Source organism: Ictalurus punctatus, chromosome 6 (genome assembly GCF_001660625.3).
Source record: "Ictalurus punctatus breed USDA103 chromosome 6, Coco_2.0, whole genome shotgun sequence".
NCBI lineage: Eukaryota > Metazoa > Chordata > Actinopteri > Siluriformes > Ictaluridae > Ictalurus > Ictalurus punctatus.
Genome location: NC_030421.2, coordinates 29,253,887 through 29,279,934, shown reverse-complemented (window position 1 = coordinate 29,279,934; position 26,048 = coordinate 29,253,887). Strand labels below are relative to the sequence as shown.

The 26,048-nt window shown below is 44.9% G+C and overlaps 1 protein-coding gene across 9 annotated transcripts in view; it reads left to right on the top strand.

Annotated features, from left to right (window-relative positions):
* hdac4 (histone deacetylase 4) overlaps window positions 1-26,048 on the top strand; it is a 205,109-nt gene that overhangs the window by 140,466 nt on the left and 38,595 nt on the right. For all 9 annotated transcript variants that reach the window (XM_053681096.1, XM_053681100.1, XM_053681097.1 and 6 more), the window contains 9 exons: window positions 6,372-6,500; window positions 6,652-6,764; window positions 7,287-7,403; window positions 7,921-8,125; window positions 12,774-12,967; window positions 18,740-18,949; window positions 19,992-20,178; window positions 21,116-21,249; window positions 25,673-25,775. In XM_053681096.1, the coding sequence (XP_053537071.1) occupies window positions 6,372-6,500; window positions 6,652-6,764; window positions 7,287-7,403; window positions 7,921-8,125; window positions 12,774-12,967; window positions 18,740-18,949; window positions 19,992-20,178; window positions 21,116-21,249; window positions 25,673-25,775 (1,392 nt within the window). The remainder of the gene's footprint in view (window positions 1-6,371; window positions 6,501-6,651; window positions 6,765-7,286; window positions 7,404-7,920; window positions 8,126-12,773; window positions 12,968-18,739; window positions 18,950-19,991; window positions 20,179-21,115; window positions 21,250-25,672; window positions 25,776-26,048) is intronic.

The following is a 26,048-nucleotide window of genomic DNA, read 5'->3' as shown; positions in this document are numbered from 1 at the left end:
ATATCTTCCAGTTTGTACCACAGTGGAACTGAATTCTTGATTCTGATTGGTCAGAAGATGCTACTTCATCACCGTGTCAACTCTCTGATCCCACCGTTGGTTACTGCATGCAACCTTGGGGTAAGCATGGACCATCAACGTTGCTAATCTGACACGCTCACGCTGTTGTCAGCATCAGAAGGATTCGTCCGTTTCTATCCACACAGGCCACTCAGGTGCTGGTTCAGCCTCTTGTCGTTTAGAGACTGGACTACTGCAGCTCGCTCCTGGCAGGAGTGCCATTCGACCGCCGCAACTGATCCAAAATGCAGCTGCTGAACTGGTTTTCAAACTTTGTAAGTTCTCCTGACCCCCCCGTTGCTACGTTCCCTCCACTGGCTTCCTGTAGCTGCCTGCATCATATTAAAAAAAAAAAAAACTGATGCTTGCCTTTAACTATAAAAATGGATGGACCAGCACCCACTTACTTCAAAATACTTATCACACCCCACACTGGATCACACTCCCTCCGATCCTCCCGCACTGTTCGACTGGTCCCACCATCTCTCAGGGTACACGGAAGGCATGCATCAAGACGGCTTCTCTTGTCCAGTACCTAGGTGGTAGAATGAACTTCCCCTAGATGTCCGAACAGCTGAGTCACAAACACCTACCTCTTTCTAAAGTAGTTAAATTAGCACTTTTCATTTAAAAAAAAAAAAAAAAAAGTGGTCTGTACGTTTTTCTTACTATAGTACCTCCCCAACAGAGTTTTTATACTGATGATATTCTTAATCTCTGACCTAGTGAACCCGTATCAGAATGTATTTACTGATGGAGACTTCAAAGCGCTTCTGTGGATAAGGGCGTCTGCCAAATGCTGTAAATGTAAATCATGTTCTATAACCACAGCTCTGACAGTAGTTCCCGTTGCAAGGCAAATCACAGGTTTATATTAATACACTTCCATCAATCCATCCATTTTCTGTACCGCTTATCCTACACAGGGTTGCAGGGAGCCTGGAGCCTATCCCAGGGGACTCGGGACACAAGGCTGGGCACATCCCGGATGCACTTGTTCTAATACGTTATCATCTTTATAGTAACGGCCTGCACAGGGAGTGCAATGGTGGACGTTCGACATAATCCAAGACCAATAATAAATGGATTTAAATTGTGCTATTTAACAAAGTAGAACGTATAATATGTTTTCTGTGAGTAGACGTTTCTCTAAAATTTATGGAAGGAGTCTCCAGTGTCAGCATTTTGTAACAGTCAGTTTTCCACCACGGGAAAGTCTTCAGGATTTATTATTAGATTATTATGTTCGAGAGAGGGAGCGGTGATGGTAAACCTGCTTGGTGCTGGGTGCCATCACGCCTATAACTGCATGCCCTATCATGTTTTTTTTGGTTTTTTTTTTGGGCGTAGACATTTTAAAAACGAAGAGGTTCTAATTTCTACAAACCAGTCCAACTGCAGTGCAGATTGTGTTATTGATGATTCCTTTTTTTGCCATTTATTGAGCAGGCAATGCTACAGGCAGAAAACAGAAACATGCCGTTTCCCCACCACTGTTTTTCAAATCGGAACCCTTCTCAATCAGTCGGTTAACGTTATGCCTCAAACACGTCATGTTCTGGAGATCCGTATGCTTTGTGTCCTAATCAAGGAAGTTAGCAGCTGTAATTACTGTTCTCTGCAGCCTCATGACTGTATGTGCAGCACTTCTTTTGCAAAATGAATTTTGAAGGCGAATACATCAGTCGCCTTTGTTTTGCCCAACCCCATTAGAAACCGTATAAGAAGATTCAGTGGCAGTGTTTCTGCTGAAACGTCTTTAATCAGAACCTGATGGACTCTTTCTCCGGCACATCTCGGCGTCCTCTAGAGAAGTCTGATGCTCAACATTTCCACGTATTTGTTTAGCAAATGGAGCCATAACGGTGCCCTCAGTGCTGCTCAGGACAGTACTCATTCCTCACATGGTACATTGTGTGCTCTCCTCCCTTATATTAGACCATGAACAACTCTCTGAGCTCATTCACCTGATTCAAACTCTTTGTAACAGCGCTAAGCGTGTATTAAATGGATCCCGTTCTGCCACACTCGGCTGGTGACTTGCCATAGTTGGCACAGTCACTGCGTGTCCTTGATGGCACTTAAACTCCCTTGCAGAGCTTTTCTCATCAGCCTTCATCAAGCTTTATAGTGCAGGGGGGAATGGCTTTCCTCGCCTCTCCTTCTGCTCTCTCTCTTTTTTTTTTTTTTTTTTATCAGTTGCTTTCCTCAGCCGTGTCTGATGCAGAACGATAGTCCCTTTCCCCTGATGTACCAGGGTGCCTTCATTATGCCCGTATGGAGATCAGTAGACCCCCTAGACTAGAGGAATTCATTATCTCAAAGTACTAGTTACTGTAGTTATTCATCAGTGTGCAAAAGGTTTTTTTAGCTTCTGATGAACTGTGATGTGGAGTTAATGAGTGTTGAAACTCGGAGATTGATTAACGTGAGAAGTCTGTCATTTCCACATCTTGTTGAGCTTATACTGGATACTGAAGAGATGATCCATGAACAATTCAGCATCGCTTCCCTCATTATTTTAAAGCCCGTTTATTTAGGCACCTGTGCCAAAATGCAAGGCACCCATCAACAGTTGGGTTCCTAATGTTCTTGTTTTACGGCGCTGTGAAGAACCCGATCCATTGCGTTCCGCACTCAGTCGCTCCGACTCATTTCAACTGCGCACACGCGAGTCTTTAATCTGATCTTACCAACGAGACGAACATCAACGAGGCTACTACAACTATTCTCCTGGTAATGTTTTTGCAATTGCCTTCTCAGAATCCGGTGTCTACCCAGGGTGCACACAGATAACCATCTTTCATGCAACTGAGATCTCTTTAGTGTCTGATTAGTAACCCGTTTTATGCATTCTAATCAGCACACTTACAGGAGGCCATGCTGAGCTGTACGTCTCCGTTTTCTATTGTTATTACTACAGGAGGTCAAAATCAGCCTGGCTTTGAAATTTAACATCACTTTTAATTTCTCTCTTTCTTGCTCTCCCATGTTATCTACGCACAATATTGGCAAGAAGCTAGACACAGGGAGCCCAGATGGTGTGTGTTTGAGATGTACTCCCATGCGGCGTTACTTTTGTCTTTTTATGAGAGAACGTTATAGGCTAATCCATACAGAAGCACATTTCTCGTAACAAAAGCGTCCCTGTGTAGAACGACAGCATGAGGTGAAGTAAGGTCTACAGCTGTAAATCCTTTCTTATTACGGTTTGGGATCTGATGCTGGCTGAACAGACTGCAGCGTTCTCACTGGTTTAATATCCACAAGCTCTTGTAGTACACGGGCAATGTTCGGCATTTTGTGTGAATTTCGGTGTAATTTAGCATTGTTTTCATAGCAGGTAATAACATTCCTTGGATATCTGCAATATTCCAGTAATAAGCCCCATGATGCCTTGTGCAGGATACATGCAAAAAAAAAAAAAACCAAGTGTAACAAACATGATAAATACTAATGCAACATATATCAAGCCTTCTCTCTTGAAAGTGCGGCAGGATGAGGATATAAGAAAGGATTATTTTTAGTTTATGTATTGGGGGGTGTAGAGGGGATGGGTGGATTGTTATCGACCCAAAAAGTTTGGAAACATATCAGTAAAGTCAGACCGCTTCTGATAAAGGACCTAGGTAATTGCATTTATTTGAAAGCAGATGTTGAGACTTGCTACAGCTGTAAGAATCTGTCCTATTGAGCTTGCATGGTTACTGCATGTCCACGAATCGTAGGGTCGGCGGTTCGATTCCCGGCCCACGTGAGACCGCATACCGAAGTGTCCTTGGGCAAGACACTGAACCCCAAGTTGCTCCCGATGGCAAGTTAGCGCCTTGCGTGGCAGCTCTGCTACCATTGGTGTGTGTGTGTGAATGGGGTGAATGAGGCACAGTGTAAACCGCTTTGGATAAAAGCGCTATATAAGTGCAGACCATTTACCATTATTCTGTCAATTAAACTGAACGGAGCCCTGGATTATACCTGGTGCCACACTACAATAAACTTCCTAACTCCAAGGCTGTGTCTTGCCAAGGTTTCATGCTGAAACTTGATGTACGGGGCCCAAATATATTGGTTCTCTTAAGACAGTGATTTTTGAGGAGTTTATAATAATATACTCGTTTCAGGAAATCCACAGAGCCATTTTCTGACTGAGGTCTCCCTGGTGGTGCAACAAATAAGCATCCACCCTGTTGTTGAGGAGATCCCAAGTTCAAATCCCAATGGTGCCACATCCATTTGTCCAGGAGAGAGTAATTGTCCTTGCTCTCTGGGTGGAACGGATGGTGTTGGTCTCTAACATGTCAGTCAGAGCGACACAAGGCACTGTGTCATGGGTATCTGTGACCTCATGTATGCCGAAGAGGGCAGATAGTGCTTTCCTTGAGTGTGTTATGCCGCCCTGTGATGCAGCAGTTTGAAAAGATGTGGTGGCTGGCTTCGGGTGTCTTTTAGGAAGCATGGGCTCATCTTCACCCTCCCTGGTTAGTAGCTATAGAGCTAGCTAGTGGGTGGGAATTGGCACATGACCAAATTATTTGAAAATGGGGCAAAAAAAAAAAAACGAGCTATCTAGCTTGCCTGCATTTCTTGAAATACACAATATTTGAATAAAAAAAAAAAAAAAAAATCATAGGTACTGTAGTTTCTATAGATGAACAGTAGCCATTGCCCATCACCTGCTAATGTGCATGACTTGATAAAGTAAGCATGTATGTAAAATGTGTACGTGTTTGCTCTCAGCAGATATCAGACAGCTTTAGCAAATATGAGCGCTCATGTAAAAACACTTTTACAAAGTCTGCGAGTCCAAGGGTGACCCTGTGTCTGTTTCTATTGCTGATCTTCAAGCCTCACTTCTGCCACGTTACCACTTTTCCGGAGTGTGCGTGTGGGGGGGGCGGGGCTGTCCCCAGGACCTTGGCCTCATGGTAGCCCTCATTCATTCCAATTACAGCTGGCGATACCTTGCTGCTGGCTGCCAGCCATGGCTACACAATAGCCCACTCTATTACAATTAATATCCCACCGCAAAACAAATAATCAGACATGACCACCTCATGGTACTTGATTATTCCGAATGTATTTTCTAATTATTGCTTTTTAGTCTTCATGTGAAATTATTATAGGAGGTTCTAGGAGATGTTTGTAAACTTGTATGTGAGAACTTTATCAGATACACCGATTTTGATAACCGAATCCACGTCATGTCCTTCCTGCATCTGCTGTTCTGTTGTTTATTATGATTACTGCAATGGTGCTACTTGGGGAACATTTCCAAACTTTGGCTATCCTCAAATATCCTTCTGGTGTGACCTTAACTACTCGTTTAGCTTGGGTAAGAAAGGCTAGTTTCTTGCCATCCGTTCACTTGTTAGAGACTTCGCTTATAAGAAGGCAAAGGGCAAAGCTTAATTCAGTCTTTGGCAGCTGTGTTCCTCATCTTTGACTAATGCATGGTCTTAATAGCAGGATGCACTACTTTCTTTAACAAAGATGTCTGGGAATGGTCCTGCCTCTTACAAGAAGTGCCACCCTCATGTTCACCTAGTTTGCTAATCGCAACCGCAAGACCAGCTATTTAATACTGAGTGCTCTTTGGAAAGTACTTCAAGTTATGTAACCTGGAAGTTTTAGATAAGTGCAGTAAGACAGGTTTATCTATGGTCTAACTTAGTGTTTCTAAATGGACGTGAGAGATGCGAAGACGGCGCTTATGGTCATTTTTTCAGTGGCTACTGACCGCACTTAATGTTGACCAAAACCCACCGGGCTTCGAACACCATTAATGATCTCTAGATGCACTCATTATTGGCCAGAGGATATTTGACACATGGTCACATGCTAATCACGGGTCATTAGGGTTGGTCTGCTAAATGAGAGGAGTTGGAGACAGGGGGACAAGCGGTTGAAATGCCAATGGTCAAGTGGATGGTGTGTGGGAAAACACTTATTTCCGGGATTCTTGCTTCTTGCTCAAGTTAGTATGGTCAAGTGCGCAGTCCCACATAACATCATCGCAGTCTCAACAGTTCATGAAGACTCTTTGAAACCGATGCTGGTTCTTTTCAGATTCCGCTTGACTTGATTAACCTTGGTGAAGAGTTGCTCAAAATGTTGCTGTGTTAAAGATTAACTTTAAACCTAATGTGATGTGTGTGTGCGCTTTTGATTTGATATTACCTTGTTAACGTGATATCTTTTGTAAACACCGGGTAGGAGATTACTATCGGATTATGTGTAGGAAGGAGGGAAGGATTTGAGCGTGATTCGACAGGCTGCAATGTGAACACAGTGTGTGTTTGGGCTCCCCGCAGCGTCAGAGCCGAATCTGAAGCTGCGCTCCAGGCTGAAGCAGAAGGTGACGGAGCGACGGAGCAGCCCGCTGCTGCGGAGGAGGGACGGACCCGTAACCACGGCCAAGAAACGCTCTCTGGATGTGACCGGTGAGTGGCTCAATAACAAAACCCACAAACGACAGAGACTCTTCGAGACCTGTTAGACTGAGTTAGATACAGTAGTTATGCATTACTGATTAGACCTTGTGTCCATCTACTTTCTTTATTTATTTATCTATTCATTTATTTATTTATAAAGAATCAGCTTGTAACAGTGCACCCGGTTCTGGCCCGAGCTCACCCAACAACAGCTCCAACAACATCACTAACGAGAACGGCATCACCAGCTCAATCTCCAACAGTCCAGTAGAGGTACAGCTCGCATTTCACGTTACACTTCAGCCTCGGCTCGGAACGTAAACCAGCGATTGCTTGTTTCTTCAGGTTAAACCATGACTCCAGTGTCTAAATATACTATGTAGTGGTATATTTATTCATTCATCAGAAATGTACTTCTGTTTCTATTCAGCTTTTAAAAGATGAGCAGTCGATTAAGGTATAATCTTGCTTTGTGTTGAGTATTTATACACTGGAAGGAACATGGGTTCATAAACTACACAGTGAATGGAAAAAAACTGTTTCCTGTTGGTTTAAAATGAGTGTACTAAAACCTTTTTTGTTGGCAGTTTCACTAAATAAGTGGGACAAAATAAATATAGACACGATCCAGCAGCCATGTTGCTGCTTTACATAGCACTAAAGTGCTGAGATTGTGCTGTGTGTGTATGCGTGTATGTTTTTACACCACCACACAGAGCCGTTAGTTATGATCACAGCGTTTATTTATTTGTGCGTGCGTGCGTGTGTGTGTGTGTGTGTGTTGCTCTTTTCCAGACTTCCCTGGCACATCGTCTTGCCAGCAGAGAGGGTCCTGTTAGCCAGCTGTCTCTGTACACATCCCCCTCCCTCCCAAACATCACTCTGGGCTTGCCAGCCACCGGCTCCACCACTGTGAGTGGCCCCGTCTCACTTTCACACTCTCTTTCTCTCACTCTCTCACATGCATGTCTTTCTCACTCTGTCTATCTTTAGCTCAATGCCGTGTCTATATTGCTTCGTATGCTTTCTCTCCGCCCTCTCTGTCTCTCTGACGTATTTTTCCCCTATTCTCTGCGCCTGGGTTTGAAACCGATGGGTCATTGAGATGAACGGTCCACATAGAAGGCTCCTGTCTAGACCGTCAGTGTGCTGTATGTGGCTTTTCAGCGCCACTACCATTTCAGAAAGGGCCCATTGAGACACAATGACAGACCGCTGCTTGCTGACGCAAGCTCCGGTCCCCCAAAATACAGATCTAAGACTCTTATTGATTTTGAGAGAAACGCAGTCTCTGTTCCTTGACTTTTTTTTTTTTTTTTTTTTTTTTTTTGGAGCTTTGAAATGTTCCTTTCATTTCTTTTGTGTTCACACACTGGCTGCTCATCTTCTGCTCTGTTTGCATTTGTGTCTCGTCGATGTCTTTCACCAGGTGGCATCTGGCCAGCAGGAGGGTGAGCGGCTGGCGATAGCAGGCCTGCAGCCCGGATTACCCATAACCACTCCATTCATCGCAGGAGCCCACCTTCCCTCATATCTGGCTGCCTCTGCCTTGGAGCGAGAGGCAGGCTCGGCCCACAACCCTCTGCTGCAGCACATGGCCCTGCTGGAGCAGTCACAGAATCCCCTGGTTTCAGGTACATGGATTACTTTAAGGCTAGGGTTATACTTACTTTTAACTATGCACATGTATGATGGCTTCCACGACAGCGGATAGAGGACTGACATGTTTTCTTGAATGTCCTTATTCCAGTTAGTGTTTTTGATTTTAGAACCTTTCCTAGCCTCGAAACCTACAGGCCGTAGATTTTGCATACCAATATTCAGGATCTTCTAGATACTAACGAATGTAAGGTCACGGTTTTTTATTTTGTTCGAAATGAGAACGAAAAGGATGCGACTTGAAAATTGCTAACTGCACTGCAAAGATGTCTCAAATAAAATCAAATAAAAACATTCAGGGCTGTTACTTTTGTATCAGAAATAGAGCACACGATCTACTTTAGTTTTTTAATACGCTGATTAAACTATTTTCAAGCAACCAAATGGTCGAAATGAATTGTTTCAATTTCTTCACAGTGACTAGATTTAAAAACTCACGTGTGATTTTTGGCAGAAACAGAAGAGCAATGTTTACGTAAAGTACGCCAGTAATATGAGGCTTGGATCTGCTGGTTTTTGGGAACGTCCTTGGTTGGTAAATGTGCAGGCTACACCCTAAAGCAGATCGAATCCCGCTCAATGGCTAAGCAGCTCGGTTTAGTAAATAAAATGGAGGCTTAGTGCAGTGTCAAGCTTATACTCTCACAGCTAGATGTACGTCTTCGCTCTAAGCGCTACTTTATGAACATTATCCCTTACAAATTGCCATCAATTTGTGCTGATTGGCTCTGAGGAAGCTTTATTTTAATGAAATTAGTCATAGACAATGTTAATTAGCCTCCCGCCGAGCTCCACATGACAGCAGCAGGCAGGTCGATACTTCTGCCCAGCCGACAGAGAGATTTTCCGTCGACGTCGTCGACTCTGTGCTCACGCTGACGGGCTCCTGTATCGCGAGTGTCTGTGCTGCGCTCTTCTCCTCCACCTCATCTCATCTGTTCAAGAGATTATTGAAATCAGTGCGCAGGAAGCACACAGGACAGAGACACTGCAGAGAGGGTGAAGAGTGTTGATTGTTCTTTACCACAGAGGAGCACCGTTACACAATGCCACTCGGGAGCAGTCAAGAGGAGTCATCTCAGTTTCACAGCCACATCACACAGACTGGCTTTGTTCATCATTGAATGTTGAATATACATACTGTCTGATATGATATGTTTGGTCACTGATCCCGATTTGCTCCACTGATAACGATCCGTCACTTACTTAAAGCATTAAACATCAGCCCTTGCATGTTTATTCCGAGAAGAGGACGGGTTCCCTTCCTCATGCAGACTTGTTTTCACATCTGGTTCGCTCATTTGCGATCTAAATCTACATCCAGATTTCTGTCAAGCTGCACTGTGGCAATTCCTATTGTTAAACCCAGCACAAATCAAATGTTATTCAATTGAATTGAATTAAATAACAACTCTGAAATCACATAATCTGGCGCTCTAAGTAGATCTGTAAGCTTTTGTCTCATCGTTCTGATCCCGACGCTTCCAGAGGCATCCAAGGGAGCATGATTGCACGTTACAAATAAACTGTGTTCACACATGACAAAAAAAAACAAAAAAACAATGGCTGCCAGTAATTAGGGCCTCCTATAGCTTTACAATATGTTTAGCTGTTGTTCAAAAGACAGTGCGTTCGTTAAAGCAGTTTCCTTTCATGACATTTAAGGAGATATTGGCGTTCAATGATGATTCTCCGGAACCTTGATAACAGATTTAACTGGCTCTCGAATCTCAACAATGCCACAGTCTGGCCACGAGCAGGATTCGCTGTGCTGTCTGGGTAGGAGGGCCATACTCCTTTTTGTTTCTTTGTTTTGTTTTTTTTTTTCCTCCCCCCCACTTGTCAATCAGAGCAACACTAGCCAATTGTGGCCTTCTTTGAGCTCTAGTATGTGGAAGAGGGCAAATAGCACTTTCCTCTGAGTGTGTTATTCTGCATATGATGCGTGCATGTGGTTGGCTGGCATCATGTCCCGGAGGAGCACGTGTTAGCCTTCACCCTCCCGGATGGCAGCTGTCGGAGGATAGCCGGCAGTTGGAAGGGAATTGGCAGAAGACCAAATTTTGGATATAATGGGGACACTTCTACAGGCGGCTGTGACTCAGGTGGTAGAGCGGGTTGTCCACTAATCGTAGGGTTGGCGGTTCGATTCCCGGCCCACGTGACTCCACATGCCTGAGTGTCCTTGAGCAAGACACCGAACCCCAAGTTGCTCCTGATGGCACGTTAGCGCCTTGCATGGCAGCTCTGCAACTGTTGGGGGGGGTGTGAATGGGTGAATGAGACACAGTGTAAACGCTTTGGATAAAAGTGCTATAGAAGTGCAGACCATTCTAAAAGAAAGCCTATATTTATCTGTTGAGTTGAAATGCATAGCTAAAGCTCACCATCCTCTCTCGTTCTATTTTAGTTGGCTCAGCGGTTGAAAGAGTGTGATGCATGTCGGCTTATTCAGGAATATTACATTTCAGTGCATTTTCTTTCAAGTAATAAATAGTGGATGGATGGATGGATGGATGGATTGTTTGATGAGAGGATGGATTGATGAGAAGATGGATGGGAGGATGGATTGATGGAGGGATGGATGAGAGGATGCGTGGAGGGATGGAAGAGAAGATGAGAGGATGGGTGGAAGGATGGAAGAGAAGATGAGAGGATGGGTGGAAGGAGGAAGAGAAGATGAAAGGATGGGTGGAGGGAGGAAGAGAAGATGAGAGGATGGGTGGAGGGATGGAAGAGAAGATGAGAGGGTGGAGGGAGGAAGAGAAGATGAGAGGGTGGAGGGAGGAAGAGAAGATGAGAGGATGGGTGGAAGGATGGAAGAGAAAATGAGAGGATGGGTGGAGGGATGGAAGAGAAGATGAGAGGATGGGTGGAGGGATGGGTGGAAGGATGGAAGAGAAAATGAGAGGATGGGTGGAGGGGTGGGTGGAAGGATGGAAGAGAAGATGAGAGGATGGGTGGAGGGAGGAAGAGAAGATGAGAGGATGGGTGGAGGGAGGAAGAGAAGATGAGAGGGTGGAGGGAGGAAGAGAAGATGAGAGGGTGGAGGGAGGAAGAGAAGATGAGAGGGTGGAGGGAGGAAGAGAAGATGAGAGGGTGGAGGGAGGAAGAGAAGATGAGAGGATGGGTGGAAGGATGGAAGAGAAAATGAGAGGATGGGTGGAGGGATGGGTGGAAGGATGGAAGAGAAGATGAGAGGATGGGTGGAGGGAGGAAGAGAAGATGAGAGGATGGGTGGAGGGAGGAAGAGAAGATGAGAGGGTGGAGGGAGGAAGAGAAGATGAGAGGGTGGAGGGAGGAAGAGAAGATGAGAGGGTGGAGGGAGGAAGAGAAGATGAGAGGATGGGTGGAAGGATGGAAGAGAAAATGAGAGGATGGGTGGAGGGATGGGTGGAAGGATGGAAGAGAAGATGAGAGGATGGGTGGAAGGAGGAAGAGAAGATGAGAGGATGGGTGGAGGGATGGAAGAGAAGATGAGAGGGTGGAGGGAGGAAGAGAAGATGAGAGGGTGGAGGGAGGAAGAGAACATGAGAGGGTGGAGGGAGGAAGAGAAGATGAGAGGATGGGTGGAGCGATGGAAGAGAAGATGAGAGGATGGGTGGAGGGATGGAAGAGAAGATGAGAGGATGGGTGGAGGGATGGGTGGAAGGATGGAAGAGAAGATGAGAGGATGGGTGGAGGGAGGAAGAGAAGATGAGAGGATGGTGGAGGGAGGAAGAGAAGATGAGAGGATGGGTGGAGGGAGGAAGAGAAGATGAGAGGATGGGTGGAGGGATGGAAGAGAAGATGAGAGGGTGGAGGGAGGAAGAGAAGATGAGAGGGTGGAGGGAGGAAGAGAAGATGAGAGGGTGGAGGGAGGAAGAGAAGATGAGAGGATGGAGGGAGGAAGAGAAGATGAGAGGGTGGAGGGAGGAAGAGAAGATGAGAGGGTGGAGGGAGGAAGAGAAGATGAGAGGGTGGAGGGAGGAAGAGAAGATGAGAGGATGGGTGGAAGGATGGAAGAGAAGATGAGAGGATGGGTGGAGGGATGGGTGGAAGGATGGAAGAGAAGATGAGAGGATGGGTGGAGGGATGGGTGGAAGGATGGAAGAGAAGATGAGAGGATGGGTGGAGGGAGGAAGAGAAGATGAGAGGATGGGTGGAGTGAGGAAGAGAAGATGAGAGGATGGTGGAAGGATGGAAGAGAAGATGAGAGGGTGGAGGGATGAAGAGAAGATGAGAGGATGGGTGAAGGTATGGGTGGAAGGATGGAAGAGAAGATGAAAGGATGGGTGGAGGGATGAAAGAGAAGATGAAAGGATGGGTGGAGGGATGAAAGAGAAGATGAAAGGATGGGTGGAGGGTGGAGGGATGAAGAGAAGATGAGAGGATGGGTGGAGGGGTAGAAGAGAAGATGAGAGGATGGGGGAGGGATGGAAGAGAAGATGAGAGGATGGATGGAGGAGAGGATGGAGGGAAGGAGGGAGCTATGAGAGGATGGGTGGATGGGTGAGAGGATGGATGGATGGATGGATGGATGGATGGATGAGTGAATGAGAGGATAGGATTATGCATAGATGACATGACCCCATAATCCTGGGGTAGCAACTGAAAATATTGAGTGTGTGTGTGTGTGTCCAGGTCTGAGCGGTCTGCCCCTGCAGTCACCCTCCATCCATAAACTGCGTCCTCACCGGCCGTTGGGCCGAACCCAGTCGGCGCCGCTGCCCCAGAACACACAGGCCCTGCAGCAGCTCGTGGTCCAGCAGCAGCACCAGCAGTTCCTGGTCAAACAGAAGCAGCACTTCCAGCAGCAGCAGCTCCACATCAGCAAGGTACACACCCTCCATCTCTCTGTCCCTCCATCTGTTCTCTTACTTCCTCTCTTCCTCCCTTCCCTTCTTTCTGTTCTGTATCTCCATGTTGTTCACTTGTCACTATGGCAACCATGAGTGTCTGTGTATATGTGTGTGTGTGTGTGTGTGTGTGTGTGTGTGTGTGTGTGTGTACATGTATGTGTGTGTGAGGGTGTGGGTGTGTGTGAGCTGCGCTCTTAATGCAGTGTCATGAGATGAGTGTGGGCAAAGAGAATTACTCCAGTGAATGATGTTTTCCCCCTCATTCTTTCTCCCTGTCTGTCTCCCTCTTCCTTTCTTTCTCTCTCTCATTCTCTCTCATTCTCTCATTCTCTCTCTCTCTCTCATTTTCTCATTCTCTCTCTCATTCTCTCTCACACTCTCTCATTCACTCTCTCATTCTGTCTTTCTCTCATTCTCTTTGTCTCTTCTCTCCATTTTCTCTTCCCCTTTACCTTTCCCTGTTTCTCTCTCTCTCTTTCTTCCTCCCTAATCCTTTCATTCTGTCCCCGTCTTTTTCACTATCCTCCTCTCCCTCTTCCTTTCTGAAACTCTCTTCTCCTTTTCCATTATTCATCTCTTCCCGTCCCTCTCTTTATCTCTCGTTTCTCTCTCTTTCTCACTCCTTTTGCCATGCTGCTCTCCGTCTATCCTTTACACTTACCACCCCCCCCCCCCCCCCCCCCCGCCACTCACTTGCTCTCAAATTCATGCATTTTAGATAATAAATATTGTTAGAGCAAGAAGTAGACTAAAGGTGGGGGGAAAAAAAATAATAGCCCCCTACTCCCTGTGTTGTGTGTGTGTGTGTGTGTGTGTGTGTGTGTGTGTGTGTGTGTGTGTGTGTGTGTGCCGTATGTCTGACGCAGTGTACAATCTGGAGAGGGCTGATGTCGTTACCGCTGCTTAGCCTCAGGATCTCAACACAAACACGCACACACACACACACACACACACACACACACGCAGGCTGGAGATGAGAGGTGGCTTTCGTAAGCAGGCCGAGCTCCCAGGATAAGGAGAAGCCTTCACCAAACAGCTCTCTCCCTGGAAGTGGCGTTGTTTGCCGCTCGCTCTGCAGACGTTAGAGGAATGTAAGACCTCTGTGGCATTTCCCCTGTTTACGTGCACAGTTAGGAACTGCTGCAGGAAAGATATGTGCCCCACACGAGCATGCGAAGTGCTTGCAGTCAGGAAGACTTTGTCTCGCCCAGCCGTGTTTTCCTCACGTGTTACTAGTGTGTGTTTAGTTTGCGCTTCACTATATACATATTCAACACACATCCCGTGTTTATCTGTCTCTACAGCATTCTGTGTACGCATTAGCTGTTGTTCTAGCTAGCTGCTCAGTTGGGGGGGGTGTTACTATTCTTTCTGAGATGTGTTTAATCTTTTGTTTTTGCTGTCTTTCTACTTTTCCTTCACATTGTGCAAAGAGCAGCTTAATCACTGCTTACTCAGCCACGGTGACTTTCCACTTTAAATGAGTAAGAATGTGAGCAGAGTAGCTACGCACAGAGAGAGAACGAGGGAGGGAGGGGGTGCGGAAAGAAAGAAAATTGAAAAAAAGCAAAGTTTGTTTGGAGAACTGAGGACAGGGATGCGGCATTGCCAAGCACTCTGACGTCAAAGATGTTCCCTTGGCTCAGAGCCACAATGCTGTGCTGTTGCCAGCGTTGGCTCCAGTTCCCATGTTTGTGTGTGTGTGTAGGGGTGTGCGTGTGTGTGTTTGTGTGTGTGATATTGCCGTGGCGATAGGGCAATAGGCAGTTTCTCCAGAAAGCAGGCAGATTCGAAGGGTGGAGTGTCAGCAGCCATAAAAGAACAAAAGCCTCCTGCATTTCTCCCCTCGTATCTCTGTCCTCCCTTCGTCTCTCCCGCTCCGCACTCTGTGTTATGACTTGCCCTTGTTTCAGTTTCTCAGCACAGGCGTAGTGTGTTATTGTGAGATCATGTTGCTGGCCTGCATGTGTGTGGAAGACCTTTCTCATGGTTTAGGTGTCTGAAGAGCTCCTGTGGCGAGTTTCACCTTTTTGCTCTTCAGTAACAGATCCTGCGCTGGTCCTGGAGCGAGCGCTGACGACTCTCGCAGCCTGCTGACTCATGGGTCTTCAGCACTATTTGTGCTTCTCTGTAGTTCATTCTCTGTAATTGCTTCTCTGTAAATAACACTGTTGAGCGTTAGCGATGCCGACAATGCCATCAGAAACGATACGTTCCATGGAAATCATGCTCGCTTGAAGCTTTAAATCAGACCTGAACAATCGTAGTACAGACTCGGAGTCCAAGACGCGAGAAGGACGGTGTTCCTTTTCCCCGTGAATCAGATACATTCCGATCGTCGATGTCTATTAGGACACTTACTGTTGTCTGCGCCTTTCCTGCAAGTGTGTTGGCAGTGGCAGTTGAGGCTCTGTGGTTAAGGCTAGAGAAGGTTAAGAGTTCGAATTCCAGCGCTGCCAAGCTTTCACTGTTGCGTAAGACCCTCAACTGCTCAGAGATATCCTGTCTCAATTATACGTCACTTTGGATTACCGTGTCAGACAAATATGTAAATGTGCTTGTGTTCAGATGGCCTGTGTCATCTTGTGGAAAGCATGTGTACGCCTTAACATTCATGAATCGCTGGTTATGCAATAGGAGAGATCTAGCACACTACTTTATAACCTTTGCGTGACACTCGATAAGCAGATCTGTGCGTGGCCGTAAAACAGTGCACGTGACCGCGTAGAAGTTTCATTCTCGGCAAAACTTTTTTTTACGTGCTTTAAATAGCGGCGAAATTATACGGAGTGAAGCAGAGACGGAAGCTCGGGTCTGACTTGGCGACCCGAGACTTGACTCGGACTTGAAGACAGAGACTCGTGAAAAGCGCAAGTCGTTCTGGTTTGACGTCCCTGATTACGTTCCGTCTTTACTACCCCACATGACACCATCAGACTCCATGTTTTTCTATTCATTCCCTATCAGTATGTGCTGCAGCAGCTAATATCACAACAGTTCATCTCTAAACACAGCAAGCCAGCTTTATTATATACACGCGTGATGCATCTGGAGGCGAGCGTTCAACGGCCGTCGGAAAAGTGCTGTTGTATAAATGAACACTAGCGATATAGCCAAGTCTTACCATGTGATCTTCTTTGTGTCATTTCATTTCAAAAGCAATCAATTCATCTAAAGGGAAGCTGTGGTGTTACACAGCTGTCAGGGGTTTGCTTGCTGTCCATTTTCAACAAGTATAAATGTTTCCATGTCCTTTTTATGGGTGTGCCCCCCCCCCCCCCCCCCCCAATAATTAGCTACCGTATGCATATATTATCCAGGTTTACCAAGTTAAATCGCATCTATACACGAGGGGTTTGTTTATGCCGGCGCTCCCTGGAAGACTACCTTACGCCTCATTACCCATTAGAACTACGGCAACTCGGACAGCTCAAAATACACAGCACGTAGACATTTTGCACTAAATGACCAAAAAAAAAAAAAAAAAAAAGAGTCATATCTTTTTAAACCTGAAGTTTCTATGAGTGTTCTGTTTTCTTATAATTAAAGGGAGAACTTTTGGATGAAATGTAATTGTTTGGAAAGTAATAATAGTTTTTTGATGAATGATTTAATTTGGAATTAATTATTTAAGTAAAACCTTGTGTGCTTTATCAGACCATTTTGATTAAACGAGCAAGACATTGTGTAGAAGTAATCAGTTTTAATATTTAAAAATGGATTTAGCCTCATATACTGTTAATTACAATAACTAGCTGAAAGAACAATTGCTAAAAATAGAACAAAGACTTGAGACTTGACTTGGACTCCACCTCGGAGATTTGAAACTTGACTCGGACTCTACCTCAAAGACTTGAGACTTGGCTTGGACTCCACCTCGGAGATTTGAAACTTGACTCGGACTCTACCTCAAAGACTTGAGACTTGGCTTGGACTCCACCTCGGAGATTTGAAACTTGACTCGGACTCTACCTCAAAGACTTGAGACTTGGCTTGGACTCCACCTCGGAGATTTGAAACTTGACTCGGACTCTACCTCAAAGACTTGAGACTTGGCTTGGACTCCACCTCGGAGATTTGAAACTTGACTCGGACTCTACCTCAAAGACTTGAGACTTGGCTTGGACTCCACCTCGGAGATTTGAAACTTGACTCGGACTCTACCTCAAAGACTTGAGACTTGGCTTGGACTCCACCTCGGAGATTTGAAACTTGACTCGGACTCTACCTCAAAGACTTGAGACTTGGCTTGGACTCCACCTCGGAGATTTGAGACTTGACTCGGACTCTACCTCAAAGACTTGAGACTTGACTTGGACTCCACCTCAGAGACTTGAGACTTGGACTTGGACCTCAGGGACTTGTGAACGTGTCTGTAGTGAAGTAGCAAAACGCTTTTTACGTCTTAAGTTCAGTAAATACACAGTTACTCTGCAGCAGTCTGCATGTCTTTCACTGTGGTATTGCAACATTGTATAAAAGATTGTAAAATATCAGATCACATTCAGTCTGCTCTATAAATAGTCGGACATTACGTAGGAGTTCAAAGTGCAGACTTTCACTTGTCGTTTAAGGGTGTTTACGTTCAACTTCGGCGAATGGCGTAGGAATTACAGCACTTTTTACACGTAGTCCCACCTTTTTTTTTTTTTTTAAAGGGACTTGAAAGTAACTGCACAATTGGCTGCTCGGCTGTTCCACGGCCAGGTTTGTCATTCCCTCCTTATATCATTTACAAAGACGCAGACAAACGGTTTAGATTTGACTTCAAGTGCGACATTTGCATGATGTGGCTGCTGACAAAAGCAGCAGGATGAATTCTGAAGTGTACATAAGGTCTGTATTATGTGCTCACATTCAGCCAAATGCTTTAAAACCCGTTGGACGGCGCTTTACAGCGCAGATGAACGATGACCCGAGGCGTACTTTGAAAGCAACCCAAGACTTTTTTAAGGCAAACAACTGGAATGCTCTGCACTGGCCAAGTCAGTCACCTGACCTGAATCCACTTGAGTATGCATTTCAGTTCCTGAAGGCAAAACGCCCTAAGCACAAGCAAGAACTAAAAACAGCTGCAGTAAAGGCCTGGCAGAGCATCGGCAGAGAAGAAATCCAGCGGCTGGTGATGTCTGTGGGTTCCAGGCTTCAGGCAGCCGTGGACTGCGAAGGATTTGCAACCAAGTATTAAAAATGTTGTAATTCCTGCAGTGTTTGTTTTGATTTGGATTTAAATGCACTTAAATTGAAGCTGCCCTTTGAGCTCGTATTCATTATTTAATTTGAACTCCAGCTAGACAGGTAGACCGCTAAAACAACATGACATTTATCGAGGTCCAAATACGTATGGACCCGAGTGTATATCGGATGTTGTTCTAGAGCGTAGTACCACACATGACGTCCTCAAAATACAGGACATTTTAGCACGAGTGCTTTTTTACTCTGCATCAAAACATCCTCATATGAGTACAAAGTGCCTAAGAGTGCTGAAACCCTGTTAGAGTGGAATTTGTAAGCATTAGTACAGCGACCAAAACATTTTAAAAAGCAGTGCTCATTTCAGTGCTGAGTCATCGTTTATAGACAGTTAGTCAGACAGCCAGGGGAAGTTCATGGGTACAAGTACAGTGCAGAGAACGGGTCTCGTGCATATGTTGAGGGATGGCGCGTCAATTCAAGCCATGCTAGTACTAAAAATAAAAAAGGAGCTTTTCCACTCATGCTGTATATGTTTCACGTTAATCTTTGTAGATCATGGCCACTAAACCAAATGAACCAGGCAGGCAGCACGAGAGTCACCCGGAGGAGACCGAGGAGGAGCTGAGGGAGCATCAGGCTCTGAACGACCCAGCTGAAGGCCTGCCACGCGGCATCACCATCAAACAGGAGCCTCCCGATCAACTGGAGGAGGAGCTGCAGCATCGAGAGAGACAGGCAGAGCACGAGCTGATCTTCAGACAGGTCAGACACTTGGGAGCGGCGCAGGTGGAAGAGCATTCCTACCAACTAAATCTGAAATGTTGCCTTGTGTTTCAGGTGTTTGTAGGGAAGATGTACTGAGACATTAGTGATTCCATTTCATCTCAGTCCGCTTTTGGTATTTGAATATGTACCGCGCTGTATATCAGTTTTTGGCTTAGGCTTAAAAATAACTCCGACACCCACACAGTCACGAATGAACCTACAGACGCTCATGCACACACCATGTCTCAGCACGCCCCCGCTCCACTGAGGCCACTAGCTTTGACTGAGTGTTTCACTCAGCAGGAGTGAGCTGAGCTTTAGGAGCCGTGAAGTGTGTGTCTGCAGCGTCCATCTCTCTGCCATCACACACACACACAGTGTTTTACACAGCCTTTCAGGTTAGCGACAGCAGGGGGCGGCATTCTGGGTAACGTACATCTGTATGCCAAAGTAGGCTTCCATTATTCAGGGTTGATGTGCAGGTCTGGAAATTAGTGAAAAGTTTTTGGAATTAAAAGTGTGCATGTACTTTTCACATACTAAGGTATGTTAACTTGAGGTTTTAGTAGGTTTCTAGTAGGCCTAATGGTTTTTCAGTTTTCATGTTTTCCTCTTTTTACAACACAATCGATGGGGGAAAAAATAGCAAGGCTGAACATTGAAGCTGTGGGTGGTTTTTTTAGGTCGTGATGCCCTGAGACTTTACATGTATTGTTTAAAAAAAACAGAACAATCTTTTTGGGTTGTCGACATTTGTAAAAGGGAAATAATGCTTGTATTTCACACAAAATATTTGAAATGATCATTTGTGTACGACACATAAATCTTCCTTATTGGACACGCGTTTGACTTTTTTTCTTGCTCATCACTGCTTGAACCGGTTGGGACCAATGTTTGTAAATATCGCCACCTTCTGGTAGTGTTTTGTAACGGCAGGTTTATTCAAGAATCACAATTATTCATTAAATGCTTTTCTGACTTTTCTGGTCTTTGCTCTGAAATCCCAATATGACTGTGTTTTCTCCCTGTCTCTGAGCAGCAGGCCCTGCTCTTGGAACAGCAGAGAATCCATCAGCTAAGAAACTACCAGGCATCGATGGAGGCCGCCGGCCTGTCCGTCACTTTACCAGGGCACCGCCCCCTGTCCAGAGCTCAGTCCTCGCCAGCCTCTGCCACATTCCCGATCGTAGTGCAGGAGCCTCCGGCTAAGCCACGTTTCACTACCGGTCAGTAGCACCACCACATTTACACAGTCATTCAATACGGATCCAGCGAAGCCAACAGCAGCACAGGCTCACGCAAGCTGCTCTGGGTTGATCTGATTAGAGGCAAGATGAAATCAAACTCAAGAGGGGATAAAAATAACAAATTGTTAATATTGTCATGTTAAACCTTCCTTTCCCACAGCTGTATCGTCATCCACGTCTGACTCAATGTTAGTTTTGGTTGGTGCACTTAGAGGGTGCACTTAGATTTAGTGCTGCCACCCTGTGGTGGTGGTGTTGAAATATTTGCAATTGTTTTAGTAATTACTTTAAATCATTTGAATCATTTTTGCAGTTTATTTATCAGTTACAGATATATACAGTTATTCCCATTGGAATATGTAAACACAAATATTTCACTGATTTGTTTGCAATTGCACATATTAGAACATTGTAAGTCCATCTCTCTCTCTCTCTCTCTCTCTCTCTCTCTCTCTCTCTGTCTCTCTCTCTCTGTCTCTCTCTCTGTCTCTCGCGCTCTCATTTTCTCTGTCTCTCTCCCTCTTTCTTTCTCTTTCCCTTACTCTCTACCTCTGTTCTCTCTGTGAGTTATGATGATTAATGGGTTATTCCTAAAGTAATCTTATTCTCGACTGTCTCTGCGTTTGTTTCACACTCTCAAAACATGCTGAAAGGACAAACATGTCTTTACTGGTCTTTACAGATATCCATCATAAAAATAAAAGATCTGTCCGTCCATCCTGATGAGAAAGTGTGTCCATATTTCCGTTCATGATGGTTGTATTAATACAGTGCATTTAACAAGTTGGTTTATTTACATGGTTAATTTTATGTTGCTGTTATTACAGTGGTACATTTTTAAGTGTCGGGTTTGATGATTGTTCTGTGTGTGTGTGTGTGTGTGTGTGTGTGTGTACGCGCGTGCGTGTGCTCACAGGGCTGGTGTATGACACTCTAATGCAGAAGCACCAGTGTATGTGTGGCAACACTAACACCCACCCAGAGCACGCGGGCCGAATCCAGAGTATCTGGTCCAGACTGCAGGAGACCGGACTGCGCAGCAAGTGTGAGGTAATAAACTTAGGATCCACAATAAAATCATCAGATTAGTCTCACGGATTTATGAAGATCGTAAACTAACAAGGAAAAATGTGTTTGTAAGGAAATAGTATTCGTACTAAATTCGTGGGCATCCAAGGTTCAAACTGCGAGTCACAGTTGTTGTCTCGTGAACGTTTGCATGTTCTCCTCGTGGGTTTCCTCAAGGATCTCCGCTTTCCTCCGACCTCTCAGTAACATGCCAGTAGTACGATGCTCTTCATTGCCCCTAGGTGCGGGAGAGTAGTGTGTTCCCAGGATCAACTCCTGATTCTATATGCTATACAGATGCTATACTGTAGCTGCATGAAGGAATAATACAGAGGCCATCGCTCTGGTGTTTGTCAGTGCAGTGTTTTTTTCTTGTCTCTAGAGGGTGCTATAAAGCCACACTTACAGCTGAAACACAGGTCAAAAGTCTTTCAGTACATCCCAGTATTCATACTGGAGTTCCAGTACTGGTCAAGGAGTGACGCATAATGACCGTGTCGGTTTGTTCGATCTGGATTTGTTTTTGAGGGTGTAGGGGCTTCTGTGTAGGGCTGGGTGATGTGACAGAAACATAATGCGTAAGACGTTTATCTGATACACAATACGCATCGTGATGTATAGGTTTGCTAAAAAAAAAAAATCCCCACAACACAGTAATGTTACAGTTTTAAAAAAACTGAAAAAGTTTATTTAATATTTACAAAAATGAATTGTTTAACATGGAAAAGGAGGGAAATAAAGCAGACAGCCACACGAAGCTGTGTGTCTCAGTGATTTCATAACAAGTAAAGGAGTTCTTCGGCACAACGTGAAGCGGAGTTCCTAAAACCACTTTACCCAGGATAAAATCACCGGAACACATGACCTCGAGTGGATTATTGCTTTGATGATAAATAATAGATCAAATAATAATAGATCAAATCAAGTGTTGATTAAATAACTCGCTTTATTGCTGATAGTTGCATTAAAGAACTTTTTCTGTCACACGATATAGTGTGTAAACACTCAGCGACATAACAGTCAAAGATTAATCTATTTCATGGACAGAATAGCTTACGTGTAAAAATTCTGTTGGTTTAAAACCCGGTGCGGTAATACAGAGTTCACTTATTGTGATGCGATCACAGTTGTGCGTATTTCCAAGGATTTTACAACGGCTTCAAACATGACGTAGCCAATCAGATTTTAGAATCGGAACTCTTTATTTTGTAAATGAATATTGTACAGTTTTATAGATTTAGTATGACATTTTGACATCAAATCGGTCAGGTTTTTAAATACAGACCGTGATAAAATGTGAGACAGGGATATTACCTTACCGGCAATATTTCCAAAACATAGTTTATCACGTATTTATTTTTTTTTTTTCATCATATTGCCCAGAACTAATCCTGTTGCATGTTTATTTTTTGGGGTGAACCACCAACAGGAAGCTGTTTATTCTTCGATAAAGAAAAACAATGCATAGGTTATTTTAATCTCATCAGATCTTCCATGATGAGTTTTCCTTTCACAAAGGAGCTTTAATCATTCAGTCATGAAAAGGCAGAAAATGAGCCCTGTTGCACAGAGCACTTTTATAGCCCCGAGTCCAGCGTGGCGAGACTCGGTGTTAGCGAGGACACCTGCAGTGGATCATTCCTCCTCTCTGGCATCATGCACACCACTGAAGTGCGGTGACTAAGCCCAAACCGAAGTTTAATAGCTCTAACTGGGTCTAATCTCTCCCACCACGCTCTTCTCCTCCTCTGGGCTCCATTGCGTCACGGCTATTAGAGCCAGTCGCATAGCTGCCGTCTCTGTTTTCCTACAAACAAACAAGTAAACAAGGCACGGCAGCATTAGCGAATCTCTCTCCTTCTCCCACCCTCTTTCTCTCTCCCTCCTCCTGCCTGCCTGTCTCTTTCTGCATGCTATGGGAAGTGGGTGTAGTTAGCTCTTCTGTGAGGTTGTTTATTGTTCTGGGAGATGGGAACACAGAATTGGGCTTCAATTAAAGGCAGTCACGACTCTAATACCCCCTAATCTGCAGCAGGGGGGCCCTTAAAGACAGTGGAGCCAATCCAGGCTGCTGCCAGCCTCAGCCCGGGCCCCTGAGGGCCCCTTTTAACTGCATGTGCTGTTAAACCTAAGAGCTAACCCACCCTCTGCTGCTGCAGGTGTCACCATAGCTCTCACACACACACACACGTGTGTGCGCAGGTGAGCGGCTCTAGCTCGCTCAGACTCCTCAGAGAACCCCTCATGGTCTGGCCGAGTGCCACAGCTCACGTTATTGCACAGCCGCAGCTTTCCTGCCCCAAGCTTTGTTCTGGTGCCGAGCACGGCCAGGCTGAAACCCGATGCTGTGTTCTTACACCTACTGCAGACTCCAGCACAGACCTTAAGGGAGAAACAAGACACGGTTTTGATGTCACGATCACGTCCACAACATTTTAATATTTTTATTAAGCGATGCATTTAGTGGATGCCGTGTAGTAGTTATAGCTAATAACAAGATGCAGTCCAAACATCCACATTCACACGAGCGAGTTACACGAGAGACTTTGTGATCTAGTCTCTAAACTCTAACTAGTTAACCTCAAATGGAATAACGCATTAATCTCTGCTACTTCCTTCTATACTTCATTGTTTTTCTTCTTAGTAATGTTTTTATACACGTTTGATGAGAGGTGGTCACTGTGTAAAATGAAACCGCGGTTATCAGTTTTTCTTCGTTTTGCTCGTCACGCGGTAAATGAGAACCGAATGCGGGTCGGAGTTAAATGCGCGAGTGGGAAAGTTTAGAAGTAGGGACCACACACGCCACAGTACTGGTCCGAGGGATCGTCCGAGCCGGTCGTTTGGATCTTCATTGCTCTATAGCGGCATGCGTAATTTGCGTAGAATTGACAAACATTTCAATTCAAATGTTGATTTGAACCTTGACCTGTTGCTTTGTCGATCTCAGGGGTAAGGGTCTTGCTCGAGGGTGCGACATTGGTGGTACGAGTCCATCCTGGGATTCGAACTCTAATCGGTCCCTCCAGTATTTTGCGGTAGAAGAAATGAAACCAAAATCAAGGGAACCGTGCAATATTCAGAGGAGCTCGCAATCTTCCAGAAGCACCGCAGATTTTCTGCGGATTCGGGCCATGACGCGTCACGTGACATCACAACGTGCATTCGGCGAAAGCCCCGTGCGATTCACGTGCGTCGAACATGAGTACAGCAAAAATGCCTCATCTAGCAACAAGCATCACCGCGAAAGACCGAGCAAAACAGTTCAGCGCGATTTTGCAATTTTGCGAAAGTAGTTTTCCGAAGAAGAAAAAAGCACAAATTTTTTATTTATTTATTTATTTTATTTTTTTGTAAAAAGTCGCATCGCAAATTTGTAAAAAAAAAATTTTCTTTCCAAAATTTGCTGGAAGGTTGAAATATCTCTTCAGCTGTCTGACAGGTTTTGTGCCGGAATAGATTAGTATTTGATTATCCGTGGGCTCTCAATGGTTCCCGCAGTTTTGACTAGAGTCCCAGTCCTAGCTGAAGCAGCTGCATAGCATCATGCTGCCATCACCATGCTTCACCGTGGGTATGTTGTTCTGTGGGTGGTCTTGTTTTTGCATCAAACACACATTTTAGAATTATTAAAAAAAAAAAATAAAAAATTTTAAAGTCCTACCTTGGTCTTAGATCAGTGTTGTTTTTGTGTGTTTGGTTTCCCCCCCCCCTATAAAGGGCTCACTATTTTATTTATTTTAAAAATGTTATCGAAGAGTGGAATACAATCGCCAAATCGAGATGTGTTCAGTTGGTAGACTCTTACTCAAAAAATACTGAGTGCTGTATTACAAGCAAAAAGTGCTTTTAAAAAAGAGTTAGTTACGGTGTGTGGACGCTTGTGCAGCCTGGTTATGGCGAAGGTTTTCTTTTTATTTCCTTTCTCTAAAATGCTTCTATTTGTTTTGGACTTGAATTTTGTTGCCTCGGTCACATTAAAGATGGAAAAAGTCTGACAATTTTTCATTTTTTTTCTTTCTTTTTTCTTCTTCAAAGCCACAGGAAATCAACCATTTTTGACTGCAACAATCACAAAAAAAAAAAAAAAACCCTGTACGGACTGATTACAGTACCGCACCTCTGACACTGATCTTTTTGTACCTTTCTGTCGTTCCCCCTCTTAATGGTGCGGTTTGTCGTTTGTAGAATTGCTCTCAGACTTGTAGTCGTCATATACGCATACGAGAGAGAAGCTTTGAAGAGAGGGGGGGTGGATTTTGAGGAGGGGGCGAGTTTTAATCGCAGTTGCACGTCACCTCGTGGGCAGCAGCGGGGCTCTGAAAAATACACACTGCTGTTTTGAGTAAATCATTTTTGTAAGACGGTTCGAACTGACGCCAGTTGCGTATGTGTGTATATGCAGTGTATCCGGGGCAGGAAGGCCACGCTGGAGGAGCTGCAGACGGTCCACTCTGAAGCTCACGTGCTGCTCTACGGGACCAACCCACTGAGACAGAAATTAGACAGTAAGACCCACACATATAAATATCTGTATACACATGTTTTAATGATCATGCCTTTTAATGATTCCTTCTCTCAGTGAGTGTACGTGATCAATCGGCGTTACCTCCCACCCACACCCTTACACGTGTGTCTCTCTCACTCTCACACGCACACACACACACACCACCTCCCCACTACTGACACTGCAGCTGCTGTAGTATTAGGCCTGTTTTCAGCTCTTCACACTAGACCCAGTTCCTCCCCAAAGCTGGTTTTTCCCAAACAGCACCGTTTCT